Genomic DNA, 17805 nt, shown 5'->3' with positions numbered 1-17805 from the left:
ACCCACCAAAAACTCAGTGCCCTCGAGTCGAAAAAACTGGATTAATCCTACAAAACGTTGGTACATTCAAATCCTTTTTTATTTGTCCAGAAAACCCAGAATTTCCTATTCTACCTCGTAAAATACAAAGGAGAATGGTCTGGCCTGCTTCAAGTACATTTAAATACGAAGTCTTTTGAGGTCAGTGCAGCGCAGTAATTTTCCTGGATAAAAAGAGTGCCCTTTGCAGCATGCCTATTACTGGACTCAGGACAAGTTCTCAGAAGCACGTTATTATCTCATGTTACAACACTTACGTGTTACTTTTCCAGGTAATCTAGTTGTTCAAAGTCACCCCATTATCTTAGGCCCCATAAAAAAAGTTGCATTCCCTCTACTCTGGATGATGCTATGAAAAATTATATCATGGGTCCTTTCCCCCTTCGTTGTTGTTGCAGTTGTGTGCTGTTGAGTCAGTTCTGACTCATAGTAAAACTGCCCCATAGGCTTTCCTAGGCTGTAATCTTTACGGGAGAAGATTGCCAGGTCTTTTCTCCCAAGGAGCAGCTGGTGGGTTGGAACCACAGACCTTTCGGTTAGCAGCCGAGTGCTTAACTTTTACGTCACCAAGACGCTTCTCCACCCACCCACCCCCATCACGGTATGAGCGAAAAAAGCACTGTCTCCATTTTGCCAATCAATGCTAAGTCATGTTACCTGTTAAAAAATGCCAGCACGGTCTCATAGATCGGAACTGTCTGAATTTTTTGGTTTAGTTGCAAGTAGACCCAAAAAAGCATTGTTTTCAGAAGATGAAACTCACTGAAGGTAAACAAACTGGGCAAAAAAAAAAAAAAAGAGAGAGAGACAAAATTGTTAGGAATAGCAAATGCTTAAACCATTCATTTATGGGACAATTGAAAGAATCGAGTTTAGGAATGAGGTGGCATCATCTCAGAGCCTGTCAGCAGCCTCAGACACAAAGAAGTTAAATGGCCTGCTCAGAGTCACGTGGGCTGTAATGACAGCACAGCTGGGATTTGAGCCCTGGAAGTTTCATGCGCACCTGCAGGAGCCTGAGTGTCCTACCACCGCCACCATACCACACTGCCTGCAAGAACAATGGCCCTTATTTAATGAACTCTTAACACGTGTACTGTGCTCCCAAGGTGTTTTCCTACTTTCCTTATTGAACCCCACACAACAGCCCTGCAAAACTGGAATCTATTCCTTATTCTTAAAAATGTGGATATTGAGGTGGATCCTACCTTTATTCAAAATGCTGATATTTTGTGCATTGTGGGTTCCTTGCATTAGTTTTGATTTTTTTAAAATACTGTATAAAAGTATAATTTATCTTGATGGTTGAGTTTTTTGGTGCACCCTTAAATTTTGCAACCATGCTGAGTGCCTCCCTTGCTTCATCCTGGTCCCAACCTATTGAGGACCTAGAACATAAGCAACTTATCCAAGGTCATGTGGACCTGGAATCGGGATTGGGCATGGGCAGGGTTAGAATCTCAGTTCCTCCTCAAACTGTCTGGGGAAACTGCAAGTTGCTTCATGGCCCTTTGGTTGCAATTTCCTCATCTGTAAAATAACAACGGAGTCCCTGAGTGGTGCAAATAGTTAACACGTTCAGCTGCTAACAGAAAGGTTGGAGGTTCAAGCCCACACAGGGGTACCTCAGAAGAAAGGCCTGGTAGCCTACTTCTGAAAAAATCAGCAATTGGAAACCCTATGGAGCACAGTTCTACTCTGACACACAGTGGGGTTGCCACGAGGTAGAGTTGACTCAACAACTTTTTTTTTTTTTTGGCTAAACTAGGAGCCGCTCAGAGGATAGCGTGAAGACTGGATGAGATGACACAGTGTATGAGTTTCCCATGGCTGCTGTAACAAATTAGCACAAACTGAGCGGCTTAAAACAGCCCAAGTTTATTGTCTCACAGTTCTAGAGGTCAGAAGTCCGAATGAGTCTCACTGGACTAAAACCAAGGTGTGGGCACGGCAGCATTCCTTCTGGAGGTTCTAGGGGAATATCCATTTCCTTGCCTTTTCTAGCTTCTAGAATGTGGAAGAGGGAGGTAGAAGGGCAGAACGAGAGAGTGATGTGAAGATGCTACACTGCTGGTTTGAAGATGGAGGAGGGGCTGCCGGGAAAATCGAGGCTTTTACTCTCTATTTTAAGGTCAGCTGGTTAGCAAACTTATTTCCGCCGGCTACCTTCCATGTGCCCTAACATAATCACAGGTTCCTCAGGTTGGGACATGAGCATCTTTGGGGGCCGTTACTGTGCTGACCACACACATGCAAAGTGCGCAGCACAGTGCCTGGCACATAGTAATGAGCTCAGTGAATACCTGGCAGGGCTGGTCCTGGCCTCAGAGCCCATGCTCTGCCTGTTGCCACATGAGCCTCTCATCAGGAACGATGAGAAAGAACAGTTGGTGCCCTCCAGGGTGTTCACTCCGTAAAGTAAGGGTGCTTCACAAACCGCTCCTCTAACAGCCTCTGATGACTTGATTATCTAAGAAGTCGTTTTACCATTTCCTAAACCCATTGAACAGTGGCGTCACTAGGGTTGGTGTCACCCAGTGTGATAACTCATGGTGTCATTCCTTATGGACCTCCTCCTGTACCAGACCATACAGAATCCTTAGTAATGTGTTTTGTACTAACGTTACTTATAAATCGTAATTCCCATGTATCGCTCCTTCTTTTCCTTTAATTACTACTTCATTCTCAAAAAAGTTATTGATAAAGGTTCACAAATACTAATTAAATCCGCAATATTACAGCTAAAACACCAGGAAATTTGACAAAATCAGTGACTATAACAACTGGCATTAACGAAAGCAACAGCGTGTGCTTGTGGCACGTGCAGACAAAACCACATCATCGTGACCAGGTCATAATGACAGCTCTGACCGGGGGGCATTAGAAGTTCCGAAAGTAAATTAGCATAGAGTTCTAGTCTCGTGGGTATATTGATACACATAAGCTGGGCTTATGAAAAATGTTTTTGTTGTTATAACTAACTACAGGGATATTTTTATAAAAAATAATAAAGTTCTGCTGAAACACTGCACGGAAATTTCGTAGACAGTCATTTTGGTGTCACCCCTCTGACAATGTCACTCATGTAGTTCACACCCCCACATCCCCCTAGTGAGGCCACTGTACTTAAGTCTCTAGGGGACCATGATGATGACACCTGGGTTCAAAATGTGTCACCATTTTACAGTGCTCATTGCAGCCTCTGCATCCACCAATTTAAGTGGTCTTGGTAGGTGGAACCCAAACTAAACGGTGACTCTAAAGGGCAAGGGAAATGTCACCTACCCACGTCTCACTCTATTTTTGGACACAGTAGACTGTCTCTTTCCTATTATCTGGTTTTTAGGCCACCCACAGATGCACGGTGACCCCAGCCAGACAGAGCCAACTTCTGCACTGTCTGGGCAATCACGGTGAGGCAGGCGACTCCATGCAGGGCCCCTTGGGGTGACATCCCAAGGAGAACTCAGTCAAATCTCAACCACTGCTGAGCTGGGGACAGACGCTGTGTGACTTCTAGTGCAGACTCCATATTCAAGGTTGTCAAGCACAGAAGGTTCTTGGAGATTTGTACCAATGAGGGTTTGGTTGCAGCAACTTGGGAGAGTGACTGGGAGAGTGACTGGGAGCTCCGTGAATCAGAATCCTGGTTTACTGTTATTATGAAGGGCAATTTTTAAGCAAGCCCCTCTGTCTTGAGGCCAAGTATCAGCACCCCCAAGTATTAGTTCCTGCAGCAAATAACCACAGCGAGGAGATATAAGCACATTTTCATTTGCCTTAGAGCTCTGACGGCCTCAACCAAGACAGAGCTGACAGAAATCCCACATCCGCGTCCCATGGACACCAACACCTGGGCTGTCCTCTGGTGTTCACTGTCCTCGCTGGCAGCCATTGGGATTGAGCTGGTGTTCGTTCTTTAGGACGAAAAAAATGCTTTCAGCAAAACATTGTTTGCTCTATCTTTTTTTTTGAGAAAATTGTTTATAAATAACAAAACCTCTTTTTGAATATAAACCATAGAGAAAGCCATGCCCATGTGGACAAGAAGATCTGAACAAAGATGACCATTGCAGGATTGTCTGTCATAGCAAGAAATGAAACAAATAAAAGGAGACCTTTGGGAGGGGAATGAAAAAATAGCTGTCCGTTCACCCAGTGGAGCCCTGTACAAGTAAAACAAAAGATGTAAGTAACGCCATGGAGAGAACACGAAGCATGAAGTCGGGTGAATAAAACAAATTGCAAAAATCACAGTCGCTACAGGAACATCTATTTGAAGTTTAAACTTCCACAGAACAATATTAAGCATTATTTCTGAACACTCATATGTAGTAAGAGTATAATCCATGGATTAGATCCAACAAGCTCCCAACGGGGGTTGGTTGTCTTTAGGGAAGGAGGTGGGGTGGTAGGAGAGTGGGGAGGAGGGCATAGGCAACTTCTCCTTTATCAGTAATATTTTATTTAATTCTTAAATTCAAAGCGTTTATGACAAAATGTTACCATTTGCTCATTTAGAGAGGTGGGTACCATAATGTTTTGTATTATCCTTCTACCCTTGTAATTTTTTAACGAAAGATCTCAATATCCTTACTGCTCCTTATTGATCCTAACCATCAATAAGGAAAAAGGAAGACAAGAGGAGCACATCAGTGCCCTTGAGGCTGCTCACACCTGGGTTCAAACCCTGCTCTCACGCTGCGTGGAGGGACCATGGCAGGACCCTTCGCTTCCTGTAATCACCACTCCACAAGCGGAAAACACAGGTGACAATACCTACCTCATTGGGTCGCTGTAGGAATTAGACTGGATAACTCATTCAGAGTGTTAATTGGCAAATGGTTAAGCCCTGGACTACGCTATCTGAATGGTTGGTGGTTCAAATCCCACCTACAGATGCCTCGGAAGTCTGGCCTGGCTATCTGCTTCCAAAAGGTCACAGTCTTGAAAACCTTATGGAGCAGTTCTACTCGCACACATGGGGTCGCCGTGAGTCAGAGCTGACTTGATGGCAACCACCACCGTCACCAACTACGTTGTTATTATTGTTACTAGCCAGAAAAGCATCAGCTTCAGGGATTACTATGTTTGAGATGGATACCCAGTGGTGTTCCAGAAGCTAGTGAGAAGTGGCTTCCAGCATTGGAAACAATGCTGTGGGACAGCCCTGTATATGGAGGACACACGACGGGCATGGGAAGGGGGTGCTTGTCTTTAGGGACCTCTTGAAACCTCAGGCTCCTCGTCTCCTAGACGGGGAAATTGGGCAGAAATGGACACAAAGAGGGATGCATTTCCCTCTGAGCTGGTTGGAAGGTAGCCTTTCACACAGATGGGAACTAGATGACTCTGAGTTCTCTATCCTCCTAGGTCTATAAGGAGCTTCTCTTCCAGAGGGTTCCATCATGTCCGGGAGTTAGTAGAACAGGATAACCTAATGGTGACCTCTGAAAAGAAAATTAACTGAAAACCAAAGGTCCAGGAAAATAAATTAAAACCAGAGGCCCAGGAGGTCAGGAAAATGGTGTGTATTTTACTCTAGGTTGTTTACAAAATGGAAAGCAAAACCCAAAGGACAGTGAGGTCAAAGAGACTTCAGAAGGGGAAGGCTGGACAGCCCAGAAGGCAGGGGCCTAACTACAGAAAATAGTGCCTGTGGCAATTAGCGTTAAATTGCTGAATGGTCCCTCACAGCTGGCGATAGCAGCTGCGGTGGCTAATAGAAACTGCTCGTTAGCACTCCCCTCAAGAGGCGCCCAGGTCATGCCCCCACCTGCCATAAGATAAAGCATCTGCTAAGAAACGAATGTTGTTCCAATAAGACCCACAAACTTGGGGATGGCTGCAGTCCACAGCCAGAGGGACAGCCAAGTGGGACCTTGGATGCCCCACCCTACCTTCGGGTTTAGCATTTCCACACAAACCTCTCTGAGGTCATGTGGCTTCTTAAAAAAAAAAAAAAAACCCAAACCCGTTGCCGCTGAGTCGATTCCGACTCATGATGACCCTACAGGACAAAGTAGAACTGCCCCATTGAGTTTCCGAGGAGTGCCTGGTGGATTCAAACTGCCGCCTTCCAGTTAGCAGCTATAGCTCTTAACCACTATGCCGCCAGGGTTTCCTGTGGCTTCTTAGGAACGCCCAATTCTCGTTGTTTTCTTCTAGTTGCTGGGAAGCCCCAGCCTCCATAACAAATGAGGAGGTTCAAGGTCAAGGGCATGGACTGGAGTCACAGGAGACCTGGGCACAAGTCCTGCCCTGTATATTTTTAGGCTAGGAATATCCCCTCAACGCTCTGCCCTTCAGTGACTTCACCTGTGGAAGAGGGATAATAACTGTGCCCACTGCATGGGGTTATGGGGACTCATGGGACCGTGTACATAGCACAGCATGCCCCAAAAGGCCCACCTTCTTGAGGGCTGGTCCATGGTGCCAGATCTACCAGCTGGCAGCCTGACACTAGCAAAGGCCTCAAATGAGGGGCTCTGGGCTGCTTACAGTTCTAACAATCTCACTGTGCTTGGGGCACAGCTCCAGCCCTCTCCTGGGCTCTCTGTTACTCCCCACACTTCAAGCTTTAAGGCAGGGGTCGCTGGAGACCACCTGGTCAAGGAGGGTCCACCCGGGATGGTGTGAGTGCCGAAAGCTGTCAGCCCTGGTCATGCTCACCTCGCCCACCCAGTGTGCTCAGGCTGCTGACACCCCCGAGGCCATGCAGAGCCCTTCCCCGCTCAGTCAGGATGGCCCTGGACTGTCTCTGCAGACTGCTTCTGGGGAGGCGCCAGAGGACCAGGACCCAGTGTCCACATCAGTCATGTCTCCCCAAACCTGTGCGTCTAGACACTGGACGCGTCATGTTCTTGAGCTCTTTTCCTGCCCAGCGTACGTTTTGCAAGGCCAATCCCATCATTAACGTACTGGTTATGGTCAGACTTTTTTTTTTTCCCCTTTCTTGGTTAAATGCTGCCAGGGTGGGACAGCTCAGTCTTTCCAAGGGAGGGACAGTGTTATGAAAAGCCTAAGGGCTGACATGTTTATCTTTCTTCAATGATTGCATAAGCTGTGCTCCTGTGGAGGGCGGGAGAGAGCACACGTGGGGAAAAGCAGAGGGCAGAAATGCAGAAATACTCAGAGAACACATGGAGCACGCTGAGGCTGCTCTTGGGCCTGGGTTCCTGATTTCTTGTTAGATAATAAGGTCTCCTCAATATCGTAAGTCTCTTCTACCACTCTTGAGATTGCAAGCTGCTTAGTAGAGTCAATCTTTTTACATCTAATTTCTAATATCAGAATGCTTTCTACCACAAAAACATGAGCAAACATTTTTTTAGAACCTACCTATGAAATATTTAGTAGAATTTAGTTCTCATTTTTGAAATTCACCCTAAGGGAATATAACTTTGGTAATGTAACAATTCATAAGGTTTTCACTGGCTAATTCTTTTCAGAAGTAGAGTACCAGGTCCTTCTTCCTCGTTTGTCTTAGTCTGGAAGCTCAGCTGAAACCTGTCAGCCATGGGTGACCCTGCCAGTATTTGAATACCAGTGGCATAGCTTCCAGCATCACAGCAACACACAAGACTGCACAGTATGACAAACTGACAGACACGTGGGGAGATGTCACCTTGAGGAATAATGTGCTCCTGACCTCGTATGCATGCAAAAGCTGGACAACAAGTAAGGAAGAACAAAGAAGAACTGATGCCTCCAAATTGTGGTATTGTCAAAGAATATTGAATGTACCATGGATTGCCAAAAGAATGAACAAATCTGTCTTAGAAGGACAACCAGAATGCTCCTTAGAAGCAAGAATGGGGAGACTACGTCTCACATACTTTGGACATGTTATCAGGAAGGATCAGTCCCCGGAAAAGAACATTATGCTTGGTAAAGTAGAGCGTCAGCGAAAAAGAGGAAGACCTTCAATGAGATGGACTGACACAGTGGCTGACAATGGGCTCAAGCACAGCAACGACTGTGAAGATGGCGCAGGACCGGGCAGTGTTTTGCTCTGTTGCACATACGGTCACTATGAGTTGGAGCCAACTCAACGGCACCTAACAACAACAACCACCACCTAGCAATGGGTAGCAACAAGTTTTTAAAAAGAGGCCCAAAGAGACATGACAAATAAATGCAATGTGATTTTAGACTGGATTCTGTATTGAAGGCAGAAAGATGCTATAAAGAACAGTATTGAGTCAATGATTTTAAAGTATTATAGCAATGCTCAATTTCCCGAAGTTGATAACTGCGTGGTAGTTATATAAGAGGATATCTTTTTCCTCAGGAAATAAGTACTGAAGCATTTAGAGGGAAAGAAGCATGATGTATGAAACTTACCCTCCAATAGTTCAGAAACAAGAATATGCGTTTCTGTGGGTGCACACGGAGAGGGAAATGGTAAAGCAAACAGGACAAAAATTGAACAATAGGGTGAATCACGGGAAAGGGTGTTTTTAAAAAGACTAATAAAAGCAAACTGAAAGTCTTTTTGATTTAGTAATCTCACTTCTAGGAATTTAGTCTAGGGAAATAACCTGAAGGATGTTCACCAAGGTGTATTTATGTCAGTTAACCGTTGGGAATCATCTAAAAGGCCTACCACTGGGGGATCGCCCCATGAACTGCTCCAAGCATGAGAAGAGGCCAGCCAGGGATCGGCATCTCAGGTAGAAAGGGCAGCGTACACGGCAGCTGGAGGGGAAGGCGGGCAGGGAGTGGTGGTTGCGGGATGCATGCGGGCCAGATCACAGAGAGGCTGTCGGCCACAGGAGGAGACTGTATCTCATCCCAAGTGTGAAGGGAAGGAACCACAGGCCCTTTGGTGAGTGACATGATTGAAAGCGGTCAAGACCCTCAGTTAGGGACCACTTTGTCGGTCCAGGTGGGAGATGATGGGGGCTAAGTCTCGAGCAATGCCTGGTGCAGAGAGGCCCATGGAGACAGGTCGCTTTGGAAATAGAATTGACTGGGTGTGGGCAGTAAGGGTGAAGCAGTGTTCGAGTGTGTCTTGAGGTTCTAGCTCGAGCAGCTGGTTAAGTGGTCCTGGAACACTGGGGGAAAAGGGGAGTTCAAAAAGGAGGCATCAAGAGTAGAGTTTTAGCCTGAAGTGTGGGAGGGGCCGAGGAGGCAGCTGAATATTTGGGTCTAGAGTTGCTGAGGAGAGAAATCTGGGCTAGAGATACAAACTGGTTGAGGAGGAGGATGTCTGTCTGCCCTTTTCTGTTTTTCTCTATTTTCCAAATTGTCCACAATGAATATATATTGATGTTGTCGTGTTTTTTAAAAATAATTATTTAGGCTATGAGGTTTCTAGTTTTCTAGCCCAGGTGGGTAATGAGCCAACACGTACCTGCAGGGGGTGCACTCAGAAAAAGGGGGGTGAAGGGAGCCTCCTCTCCCAGCCCCATGCACTCCCACTGCCATCGAGTCAATTCTGACTTGTAACGACCCTACAGGACAGAGCAGAACTGCCCCATAGGGTTTCCAAGGCTGTAATCTTTGCAGAAGCAGACTGCCACATATTTCTCCTGCAGAGTGGCTGGTGGGTTCAAATGACTGACCTTTCAGTTAGCAGCTAAGCGATTAACCACTGGACTACAAGAGCTCCTTAGCACCATGTACGGTGCTGGCATTTTTGGTCAGTTGAGGCAGGAAGTTTGGGATCCAGGAAGCTCCATCCGCTGGGCCTGTCAGCATGGGTGTGGGTGCAGGCCCCACTGAACACATACCTTCCCCCTGACCCCTAGCAGCAGCCCCCTGGTCTGCCCCCACCACCCCGGAAATCAGCTCTGACCTGGGGGACTTCAGCACTTTGTGGAGTAGGTCCTGTGGGATACTCCGAAGGTGGACCTGCTTCCCCAGCACAGGGACCAGGTTCATTTCTAGCCACTTCTCGCAGGCCATGGTGAGCTGCTTTTCCCTGTACTGAGGAGAGAAAACTCATCCAACAAAGGCATTTATGAACTCTCGGCACCCTCTGCTGGCCAGAGGGGGTGCTACATGCATACGCTCATGGGGTCTCAGGCTGCAGAGGTGCTCACAGTTTTTCTCTAAAATAATAAAAAATGAATGAGCTAACAGATCACACTGAGTGTTTACTGTGCTCAGGGACCTGGGCTAGCTGATTTAGACCAATCCTCCCAGCAACTTGATGAGGTCACTACTATCCCTATTTTACTGATGAAGAAACTGAGGCCCCAAACTTTCTGGGACTTGCCTACAGTCGCTCGAGTGGTAAGTGGCAGAGCTGGACTAAAGCCCAGATGGCCAGGCCACAGGGCTCGCATGTTGACACCTGTGGGCTAAAACCAGTGACTGGTCACGGACAGGGCTCACGGGGTGTTACCCACGTGGACTCAGTGGTTCTTTTTTTTTTTTTTAATTATTCTTTAGGTGAAAGTTTATAGCTCAAGTTAGTTTCTCATACAAAAATTTATGCACGTATTGTTATGTGACACCAGTTGCATTCCTATAATGTAACAGCACACTCCCCCTTTCTACCTAGGTTTCTGTGTCCATCCAACAAGCTCCTGTCCCTTTCTGCCTTCTCATCCTGCTTCCAGATAGGAGCTGCCCACTTGGTGATGTGTATCTGCTTGAACTAAGAAGCACACTCTTCACGAGTATTATTTTATGTTTTATGGTCCAGTCTAATCTTTGTCTGAAGAGTTGGCTTTGGGAATGGTTTTAGTTCTGGGTTAACAGAGTCCGGGGGCCATGTCTTCTGGGGCTCTTCTAGTCTCCGTCAGACCATTAAGTCTGGTCTTTTTATGTGAGTTTGAGTTCTGCACCACACTTTTCTCCTGCTCCATCCGGGACTCTCTGTTGTGTTCCCTGTCAGGGCGGTCATTGGTAGTGGCTGGGTGCCATCTAGTTCTTCTGGTCTCAGGCTGATGGAGTCTCTGGTTTATGTGGCCCTTTTGTCTCTTGGGCTAATATTTTCCTTGTGTCTTTGGTGTTCTTCGTTCTGGTGGGTTGGGACTAATTGATGCAACTTAGATGGCTGCTCACAAGCTTTCAAGATCCCAGATGCCACTCACCAAAGTGGGATGCAGAACATTTTCTTAAACTTTGTTGTGCCAATTGACCTAGATGTCCCCCGAAACCATGGTCCCCGGACTCCAGCCCCTGCTACTCTGTCCCTCGAAGTGTTTGATTGCATTCAGGAAGAGTTGTGGTTTTTATGGGCACACATTCTAAAAGGAAGAAGGAGTAAAGGGCAAGGGTCTTAATACATCTCCCATGTCCTCAGGGCCCAGGGTTCTTCCCGGGCCAAAAAGGCACTGAGAAATGCCAATCTGAACAGAAAGAAGCCACCAAGAGCGACATTCTAATGACCAGTGGAGTAAAAACGAGGACACATAGCTGTCTTTGACAAAACAGGAGTTTAAGCCATTCTTGTCATTCGCTGCCATTGAGTCAGTCCCTGACTCATGGTGACCCCATGCGTACTGGAATGAAATGTTGCCTGATCCTGCACCATCCCCATGATTGGTTGTGATTGGACCATTGGGATCCATGGGATTTTTATTAGCTGATTTTTGGAAGTAGATTGCCACACCTTTCTTCCTAGTCTGTCTTAGTCTGACAGTTGAAACCTGTTCAGCATCATAGCAAAAAACAAATCGCCACTGACAGATGGATGGTGGCTACGCATGAGGTGCGTTGGCTGGGAGTCAAATCTGGGCCTCCCGCATGGAAGGTGAGAATTCTACCACTGAGCCACCTAGATGTGAGGATAACAGCAGTGACACACTGTGTGGGAACCAAGTTACAGTGAAGCATTTTGTTTTGAGGCATGAATGCTTGTCACTCAGAGGTAGTCAGGGAGTCGGGGAGCCTGGGGTTCAGACCCAGCACTTCCACTCACAAATGTGTGACCTTGGCAGATGCCTCCCTCCGTGGCCTCGGTTTCTCCTCTGCATAATGGGACGGCTGGATCACATCATTTATTCCCATCGTAGCACTGACATGTGGACCAGGACCCAGGTGGGACAACGTTTCACCAGCCTCCAGTAAAAATGTCCTGGAGGGTTTTCTGCTCTTTTGATGAGAAAGGCTGTGCTTTTTTTCCCCCTGAAGATTAAGGCCTTTCTACTCTTTTACTATTAAAATATTCCTTTAGAAATAAAATGACTTTTTAAAAAATGTGTTCACTTGGCAAAATTAAACATTGGCATCCCTGAAGTTGGTACCTTCAGACTGTTTTTTGGGTCTGGGCGTGGTGGGTGAAATTGCAGAGTCTGGAGTACTCTTGAAGCCCCCCTCCCCAGGTGCCATGTGCCCACCTATCCATGTTGTGCCTACCTTGCAGCTGGCCAGGTAGAAGCTCTTGATGGTGCTTGGCGTGAGTCCATTCATCATTATGGTCACACACCTGCAGAGAGAGGGAACTGATGTTCCTGGGGGGCCCCAGGCTGCTTTCAGAGAAGCGGGTCCAGAACTGGGGCAGAGCCCTTTCACGTGGAAGGAGTTTCACTTTAGGGATATGGACATTTGGCCAGAGGACAAGCCCACAAGGCCTGTTGCAAGGAACTCTGGGCTGAGGGAGGCAAGGCCTGAGCTCAAATCCTTCACAAGGAAACACAGGGAGCAGGGCCATTGCTCAAAGCTAAAGCACCTGAAGGTGCCTTGTTGAGATTAATTTTAGTCCCAGTGCCACCTGGTCACCTTGCTGCCTGAGGCATCTTTGACTTCTGCAGAGACCATCGCAGTGCTGCTAGGTGGCGCCTGGCTCCTCTGCCTCTCAGGGCTCAAGTGGGTTCAAAACACTACTTTCTTATTGTTCCGCCATAAGAGGAATAAAGCACTGAGTCATGCCACAGCGTGCATAAACCTTCACAGCATCGTGGGGAGTGGAAGGAGCCAGACTCCAAAGGCCACGTCCAGAATAGACAGAGCCCTGGTGGTGCAGTGTTTAAGAGCTTGGCTGCTAACCAAACGATCAGCAGTTTGAATCCACTATCTGCTCCTTGGAAACCCTATGGGGCAGTTCTACTCTGTCCTATAGGGTCTCTATGAGTCAGAATCGACTCGATGGCAACAGGTTTGTTTGCTTTTTGGGATTTTTCAGTCCAGAATAGACAGAGGGCAGATTAGTGCTTGGCCAGGGCTGGGGGGACAGAGGGTCTAAAGTGACTGCTTAATAGACACAGGGTCTCCTTTGGGAAGACGGAACTGTTCTGGAACTAGATAGAGGCTCTGACTCAGCCTGGAGGAACCCGAGTGCCCAGCAGGGAAATTCTCCGTGTGTGTATGTGTTTACATGTATGTACGTGAATGTGCGCGTACGCACACGTAACAAACGTGACTCCAACATACTGATGCAGATGTTGACACGTGAGTGGAAGCAACATCACCGGGTAGAACCTGTGGCATGCTTCACTCCCCTAAAGATGGTTGCCTCGGGTGCGTGTGATTCAGACTTACGCAGCCTGCTGGGCGGTTTTCCACAGGCCAGCAGCTCAGCTGAGATGACCTATGGAGTCTTGCCAACACTTGAATGCTGTGATGCTACCAGAGTGGCCTGGGGGCATTTTTGCTCCACTCCACACACAGGCTGACACTTTGGCTGCCACACCCCTGCCAATGGCTGCCACCAGCCTCTCAAAGCCAGGCAAGACCCAGCCCAGCTGCATGCCAGGGCCTACCCCGGCCTCTAACCTAGTGGATCAGTCCCCTACAACTATCTGTGGAATCTGGGACAGGTCCCAGGGGCCCCAGGCAGCCTGGTTTGCTCATCAGAGAAATGAGAGCTTTGGGCCATCATCTGCAAAACCCTCATGCTCTGGCAGTGAAAGCAAGGAATGGGGAGGAGGAAGGAAAATGAGGAACCTGCCGTTCTCATTCCTCCCCAGAGAAGCCAGGGCTATGGTTCCCAAGGTGAGATTGGGCTTGGATCTGAGACCAAGGCAGAAGGTGGCTGGAAGCAGCCCTGCCAGCATGTGGGTCAGAGGGGTCTTCCTGGATAGCACCAGGAAACAGCTGCTCTGAAATGGCCTGAGGACAAAGCTGTGATTCTGGGAATTTTGTGAGTCACAGGCATGCTGAGCTGAAGATGGGGACACGTGGAATGTAAGGGTGGTGAGGACCTCAGGAAATCCCAGACCTTTGTCCCCCCGTAACCTGCAGAGTCAAGGTCAGATTCCTTAGTTGGCCCCAACCCTACCCTGCCGATGATTCTGGCTTTTCTCCCCTCCCTCACAGCGACCTTAGCACCACCACCCCCGACCCGGGTCTGACCAGGCTGAGCCTCTTGGGCCTCTCTGCCTCTGCTCCTGGCTCCCCAGTACCCAGAGAAACTTTTCAGGACCGTGGTTCCCTCCTTGTGTGCTCTCTGCTGACATATCCAGTCCAAAGCAAGCCCCTGCCTCTGAGCTCCTGCACTCCTCGGTCACAGGGTGGCTGTGTCCCTGACAAGGCTTTGAGGTTCTCCAGGAGGGCCTGGCCTGAGACATCTCAGTGCCCCCAGGTGGAATGAGGCTCAAAGCATCTGTTGGGTGAAGCTGGCTGTGTGGACTCTACACAGTGGGCTGAAACCTGCAAGGTCCCTAGGAGAGACCCTGCATCTGCCCTCCGCACTAATAAACTTTGGTCTATAAGCATTTGCCTATTCTAGATTTTTCACATACATGGGATCCTACAATATTTGTCCCTTCGTGACTGACTGATTTCACTCAGCGGAGTGTTTTCAAGGTTCATTCAGGTCATAGCATGCATCAGAACTTCACTTCTCTGGATGGCTGAATAATATTCCACTGTATGTATGGATCACATTTCACGTTTATCCATGCATCTTGGATAATGGGCGACTTTGACTTTGTTCTTGGTGTTTTTTCTTACTTCCACATGATCAGCAATAACCGTGTATAACTTTGTAGAACTAAAAATATTATTTAGGAGAAAAAAGCAAGATTTTATCGGAATGAGCAGGGAAACGAGTACTGGCAGTGATGGGAAAAGTTGGGTTGGTTGTCTTCAAATGGCTGGTTTGTGTGCACGTGAACTGAATGGAAAAGAGAGACTTTTTAAGTCAAAAACGAAAATAGGTGAAATTGATAAGCAAGCAACATTTGAGCACTACTAGAAAATCACTGGAAACCTTGTTGGGGGGGGTGTAGTAGTTAAGAGCTACGGCTGCTAAACCAGGCTGTCCTTGGAAACTCTATGGGGCAGTTCTACTCTGTCCTGTAGGGTCTCCATGACGCACAATCGACTCCACAGCAACGGGCTTGGTTTGTTTTATCACTTTGCACTCTTGCAAAATCTCTCCCAGTGGTAGAAATGCCACTATTTGCATTTCATTCCAAGAATCAAGAATCATTTGGTTAAAAGGAGCATGCTGCAGGAGAGGCTCACTCATGAGCTCGTAACATGCTAGTGTGGGCTAGTGTCTTAGTTCCTTTCCAGGCGCAAAGCCCTGCTCAGTGCAAAGAAATCCTCGGTGTCCCAGCTCAGGGAAGAGAGGGTCTAGGAAAGGGCTGAGTCCCCATCTTGATCTTGCCTGGGACTGGCCCTGGCCCTGTCTTGTGCACTCCCTACCTTTGAAACAGGGCAGCGAACTGGAGAATGTGTGCAGAAGCCAGCACCCCCAGCACGTCGTCCACGTTGATCTCTGCCTCGCTCATGTAGAGGTTCTTCAGGGCCGAGGCAAAAGCTGGGGAGGAGGCAGCATCAGAGAAGACAGTCAGGGGGGACCTCTGCACCCGGGAAGTGGTGCCGCCTCATCCTTGGGAACTGTCTGCACACCTCTCTCTTACTGGAGTCCCAGATGGTCACCTCAAGCATGTGGAAGCTGGGTGGGCAGAGATGTGCTTGGAAAAAATGGACCCTCTTTGACCTGGATGCAGACCTGGCCCAGAACTTGATGCTGTGCGCTCTCAGCCTCCTGCTAGGAGTTGAGGATGAAGCTAAAGAAAGCCAGGCTCCTATAGAAAGGATGCTCGCATATGCCTTGGGGTCATCTCAGGGGTGAGACCATTTCAGAGGTTCTTTCCTAACCTGAAAGCCCCCTGGGTGGTATAAATGGTTAATAAGTGCTTGCCTCCTAACTGAAAGGTTGGAGGTTCAAGTCGGTCATTGAAAACCTTATGGAGCACAGTGCTACTCTGACACATGTGGGGTTGTCATGAGTCAGGGATGACTCCATGGTGATTGGCTTTTGCTAACCTGGAGAGCACGGCCTCCTGAGGGATGTGACTACCTACCCCAAATATGTGCAGTTTGTATGCAGGTAGGGGTGTTTTTTTTTTAACTTTAGAAATGACACACAGCTGACAGCAGATTTCCCTCAGAGTCTGGGGACTTCAGAAGGGTTAAACCCATTGCCACTGAGCCGATTCCGACTCATAGTGACCCTGTAGGACAGAGTAGAGCTGCCCCATATGGGGCTTCCAAGGAGTGGCTGGTGGATTTCAACTGCTGACCTCTTGGTTAGCAGCTGAGCTCTTAACCACTGTGCCACCAGGGCTCCCTTGGAAAAAGCTGGGATCATTTGGTAGCCCAGGAACTAAACCATGTTGGCAAGGGACCAGGATGGACTTGGCTCACCCCAAATTCTCCGCAAGCCCAAATAGTGCTGGAGTGTGCTTTGAATGTGCTCTGAAGACAGCTGGTTTACCCAGTGCTCAGCTGGATTATTTCCTGACCTATCAGTTCATGAGCCCGTAACTTCACATGGATAGCACCTGGTGCACTAACACAAAAGGCTGTTTCTGGGTGGCTGGGAAGGGATGGGGAAGAGTGAGCCCAGAGGTGTACCCTGGGGGAGGCCTCTGCTACGAGAAGCCAGCCAGTGAGTGTGGGGAAGGGCAGTAGGTTTTTGCGGGTCTGTCTTGAGAAGCTTGCCATTCCCTTCCCTCTGCAGGCTTCATGCCTCTTTCCCAATGACAAGCACCTCTGCAGCATTCTGCCTTCTTTCGTGTTTTCTAAGTTGTCCCAGCTTTCTTTCCCCTTCTTTCTTTTTACTGTCCAAGAATTTTTAAGAAGGAAGCACTGAACACTGTGTGCCACTTGTTTGCTGTGTTTTAATTGAGGAAGACTCCTTGTTCAATAGCATTCCTAAAACGTGAAGACAAGTCTACATTACCAACTCTGGTGACCAGTGGGTCGTTGATCTTCAAAGAAATGGTCATCTTCTTTATGTGGGATGGTTCTTTGCTCTTCCCAGGTGTTTGAGCTAGTAAAGGAAATTGGATAATGATGTATATAGTTGCCACAGTGAGTTCTGCAAGATACAGTGTGAAGTTCCCACCACCCTTTGCATCTCGCTCTTGACATGCATCACGCTACATTTCTTTGTTTTGTTTTAGCAGATAAATTTTTACCAAAGGTTTATTTATTATAATTTATTTTGTTTTGTTGTTGTTGTTGAGAAGAAATAATTATTTATTTTGAAAGAGATTAAGACTCACAAAAATTGGCAAAATAGTTCAGAGAGTTCCTATGTACCCTTTATCCAGCTTCCCCCAGTGATAATATCCTACATGGCCATTGTGCATTGCGAAAACTAGGAACTACACTCAAGCTACACTTTAAATGTTTATTGATAGCTCTCTCTCTCTTTAGATAGGCTGTGAGCAGTTTGAGGGCAAGGAGTGGGCTTCACCCATTTCTGCACCCCTCCCTAGCATCTAGCTCAGGTCTGGCACAAGATAGGAGCACAGTGAACAGTGAATGCCTGTTGAAGGGTGCACGTGGGACAGAGGCCTCCACTTAGGGGCTCTAGAAACTCTGCCCAACAGATCTCCAAACAGAGTT

The 17805-nt window shown here is 47.6% G+C and overlaps 1 protein-coding gene across 1 annotated transcript in view; it reads right to left on the bottom strand.

Moving 5' to 3' along the window:
* BTBD16 (BTB domain containing 16) overlaps positions 1 to 17805 on the bottom strand; it is a 77025-nt gene that overhangs the window by 26486 nt on the left and 32734 nt on the right. The window contains exons 5-9 of the mRNA XM_049855103.1: positions 17135 to 17224; positions 15589 to 15703; positions 12355 to 12424; positions 9842 to 9972; positions 697 to 816 (exon numbers count right to left, since the gene is read on the bottom strand). Of these exons, the coding sequence (XP_049711060.1) occupies positions 697 to 816; positions 9842 to 9972; positions 12355 to 12424; positions 15589 to 15703; positions 17135 to 17224 (526 nt within the window). The remainder of the gene's footprint in view (positions 1 to 696; positions 817 to 9841; positions 9973 to 12354; positions 12425 to 15588; positions 15704 to 17134; positions 17225 to 17805) is intronic.

This window comes from Elephas maximus, chromosome 16 (genome assembly GCF_024166365.1).
Source record: "Elephas maximus indicus isolate mEleMax1 chromosome 16, mEleMax1 primary haplotype, whole genome shotgun sequence".
Lineage (NCBI taxonomy): Eukaryota > Metazoa > Chordata > Mammalia > Proboscidea > Elephantidae > Elephas > Elephas maximus.
Note: the sequence above shows the minus strand (reverse complement) of the source record. Positions and strands in the feature narration are given on the sequence as shown.